At 34.6% G+C, this 4,094-nt stretch overlaps 1 protein-coding gene across 1 annotated transcript; it reads left to right on the top strand.

The window, feature by feature from the left end:
• Positions 1-211: 211 nt before the first annotated feature.
• LOC124218651 (tyrosine-protein phosphatase 69D-like) lies at positions 212-3,517 on the top strand. The gene is made up of 4 exons (XM_046625285.2): positions 212-471; positions 1,683-1,969; positions 2,321-2,624; positions 2,991-3,517. Exons 1-4 carry the CDS (start codon positions 378-380, stop codon positions 3,365-3,367), a joined length of 1,062 nt encoding a protein of 353 aa, XP_046481241.1. The 5' UTR covers positions 212-377; the 3' UTR covers positions 3,368-3,517.
• Positions 3,518-4,094: the final 577 nt, after the last annotated feature.

Here is a 4,094-nt window from a genome sequence, read left to right as displayed (position 1 = left end):
TCCCTATCGAATTTTATCCGTCCGAGCTTCGCCTTAACGTTTCATGAGTAAGACAGTGATACGTGACAAACGCCATGACATGTCATAAGCGTTCGAGACGAAAGTAATTACACAACATCCGCCGCTAAACTAGACCTGTGATTCGTCGTTGAGATGAACTCGCGCATGTGCATTCATATAATCACCGATCACCGACCGTCCTTTAAAACTTTTACCGAAGGGATTCGAATCTCATTCCGCCTAGCTCAAGCCGGGTTGAGAGTGATCAAAAAGTGAGATTATCAAGGCACGAAATTGAGTGCTGCCAACACGCTGCGTGGAAGATCATTGGTGCGTGTAACGAAACGTGAAAGGATACCGAAGGATCACAGGACACCATGTCGCGAAGCAACTTGGCCTTGATACTCAAGATATCGTCGCTTTTAGCCTGTTTCATTTTGATCCAGCGTGTAGCCGATGCTAAAAGTATTGGTATGTATACGAATATGAAAATTGCAAATTCAATTTCTTTCATCTTATTCGCGATCGGCTCAGGCGTTATTGTCACGATTCTATACGCCTATTCACTTCGTCATCCGATAGTTTCTGATTCTTTAAATAAACATTCCAGTTATCAGAGAAACAAATATCGCTAAATAAATTTAAACCACGATGAATAATCCTACGTTATTTTACTGGTCTTTGCGGGCATTTATAGAAAATTTTCATTTTTTTTTTTTGTAGTTACTGGAAAAATTCTAGTACAATAGATATCGTTGCAAGTGTAACGGCTTAAATATTATCGGAATAACGAGGGAATGGAGTAGACGCAATTGTTTGATGTAATCATGATTGTCGAAAATACACTCTATAATTATAGAAATATTCGATCATTATCTCGACTTAACTACATTTTTACACATAAATGAAGCCTCGACATCGATTTACTGTTACACCAACATAAAATCATTGCAATAGTTGCAAGATAAGAAGCATATCGTTCGTTTACGGTAAAAGAGAGAGAAAAAAAAATGCAAACAATTGCGCTTCCTCTCATGAAATATTAGTAGAAAAATAATGTTCATATAATTATTTATGCAACACATTCATCCATAAGCGTTCTATTGACGCGTGTTTGACTTCAACGTATTTAGGCACGCGAAATTATTACGGAAATGAAAACTGTCCATCGGAAAAATGTCCACCCTAGTAAATTATCCTTCGAAAAATTCAACACATTTATTTATATCACGTAATAATTTCTGCTTAGTCGCGTTCTCGATTTCTAAGCGAGTAATTAACGTGTGTATCTATCCTTGATCAGTTGCGGTACTCGTAATCCCGATACCGTTCCTTTCCACGCTATTTTGCGGTTTGTACGTAGATTCATTTATACATTTATTACGTTAAACCAATCTTTTCCTGTAACTGTGGTGTACTTATCATCGGCTCTTCCGACATCGGGTTTGAATCGTAATGATTCACGCTGTAATTTCGAAGAAAATTTTACCATATACTATACTATATTATATATAATAATATATATAGATACACACACATATATATATATAAACTGTTGTGCAAAAAAAGTTTCGATTTTGAATCGCTAAGCTGATTTTTCAATATTCAAAGTAATTGTTACGAAAACGGTTAAACTTAATCCGTCACGTGACTTATCAGTATATGTATTTTCTTAATTCCAGTGAGTCCACAAAAAATCGTTGAAGTGGAAGAAAACGGAATGGCAGAATTAACATGCAATGTAGAAGGTTACGCCGAAGACAACGTTAAATGGATAAAACCCAATGATCATCGGAATTATGACGGTAAAATAAGCCGTTTAGATGGAGAAGATAGATTTACAACGACACTGACGCTTAAAAACGCGAAAGATGGCGAAGTTTATAAATGCTTGACTTATGATGAAATTTCGAAACAATCGGTCGGTGATAATGTCACCGTGAAAGTCATCAGTCATCGGTCATCACAGGTAAGAATTACCAAAAATAATCGATCAGTTTTTCCCGATTAACCAGCTCGATTATTTTTCCTCACAATCGGTTTTTTTTTTTTTTTTTTTTTTTTTTTTTATCACTCCCATGAACAACGCAATACAATATTAATTTATATAATTGAAGTATCAATTATTATCATCTATTTGATGCAATAAGCGAAATATAAAGGAACATTTTTACCTGAAATTGAATAAGAATTCAAACGAAACTGTAAATTATCAATGAAATTTACAAAATGTTCGTTTCAAGAAAAAAAAAAAAAAAAAAACCAAGATAAAAGCTAGTAAATAATGGACTCGATTAATCGATGGATTAATTATTTTTAGCCTGATAATCCAACATACTTGGATGGACTAAAGGTGAAATTAGCACCTTACAAGCAAGGCGGTGCAAAGTTGACTTGGAGTACGCCTAATGCAAACTTGCCAAATCCAGTCGAATTCGTCAGCATAGAATGCAATGCAACCGGTATAACATGGCAAAATTGTGGAGGGATATCGAAGTGCCCGAAAAATCAGGAATGCATTGTAAACAAATGGAAAATTAATGCTGCAAACTTTGAAATCAGGGTCATCGTGAACGATTCTAGCGGCACGACTTACAACAGTGATCCGATCAATGTTACCCCATGTTAGTTGAAAGAAAGATTATACATTAGGTTGTTGAAAAAAAAAAAATCATTTTTCATTCCGAATCGGTTAAAAATTTTCATCTCGCTGTAAAAATACACCTGTCAAAATTTGAACTCTTAATATTAACATTGAGAGCATATTTTTATACTTAAGTGGAACTTTATTGAACCTCTTTGGATGAGAAAAAAAAAACCGTTTTTTTTTTTTTTTTTAAACATCCTATTATACATATATTACCAATATTGAGACATAAGATTTTAAGGAAAAAAATAAAGTTCACCACCAATGTGAACATCCGTAGCTCTCTGATTTCGAATTCTCTGTATTTGTTACTTTAACCAAAAAATCATTTAATTTTTCACAGATCCTGCCTTTGTTCCGAGTATTAAAATCAGTGAATCTACCCAGAATTCGATAAGTATTACTTGGAACAAGCCACCAGACGCAATATTCAATGACACTGAATCTTACGAGATTACGGTAGCTGGGAAAAAAAAACGCACAAATTCTCTGAAATTATCCAAGATAATCGAAAGGCTTGAATGCGGCAAGACGTATTCGATCAAAGTTGCGCCTTGTGTTTCGGATTCAAACGGAGGTTGCCTGACTGCCAGTGAAGAAATGAAAGCCGACACGAAGCCGTGCGAGAAAAATATTTCGCCGATTTCTCGACCAGAAACTAGTACCATAGTTCTATCTATATTCTCGCTGTATTTCCTGGCGAAATACGAATTTAATTAATAGTTATCGAGTTATCCGTTGTCGATGATTGATCCAGTAAAAACATTGTCGCAATACGTAATCGAATCTCCGGATCGTCAAATGAAAAAAGACACGACCGACTTTTCTTCTCCGGTTAGATTGTATATATTTATTCCATTTTCGACTCATCGTACGAATTGTGTTTTACGTATTAATAAATACAAAATTTCAAAAGATCATTGCATTATTTCGCATTCCTTTGAGAATATTTCGTCATATTCTCTTCTTATTGAATTAAATCACTAATCACTAATTATACGAGTTTAAGTATTAACAATTGATGAATAACGTTGTTTGGACAAAACTTTTTTGACGTATAAAATTTACCACCGAATTCATGTAACATCTCACGAAATTTAATCTCATGCGTGGTTTTGCCATTCGTTTATAAATGTCTTATTAAATTTTCCGTGATATTTATCGGAAATGCGGTATCTTTTTCCGCGTGACAATAACCACTGGTTGCAATAGTAGTAATTTGGTCACATAATTATATTTATTTATACTTTACCCAGAAATAACTGTATTATGTGTCACAGATAACAAGCATCCGGCTCATCCCATCATAAATACGTATCACGTGCTATCGCACAATGTCTGCAACTGTAATTGGTTTGTTTTTTATGTCTTGCATTAATCATTGTACAATAATGAGAAAGCATCGCACAATATGCTGCTATTACACAGCCTTCCAGAAATTCCGTTT

Source organism: Neodiprion pinetum, chromosome 5 (genome assembly GCF_021155775.2).
Source record: "Neodiprion pinetum isolate iyNeoPine1 chromosome 5, iyNeoPine1.2, whole genome shotgun sequence".
Lineage (NCBI taxonomy): Eukaryota > Metazoa > Arthropoda > Insecta > Hymenoptera > Diprionidae > Neodiprion > Neodiprion pinetum.
The sequence above is the reverse complement of the archived record's forward strand: the minus strand, read 5'-3'. Positions and strand labels throughout refer to the sequence as shown.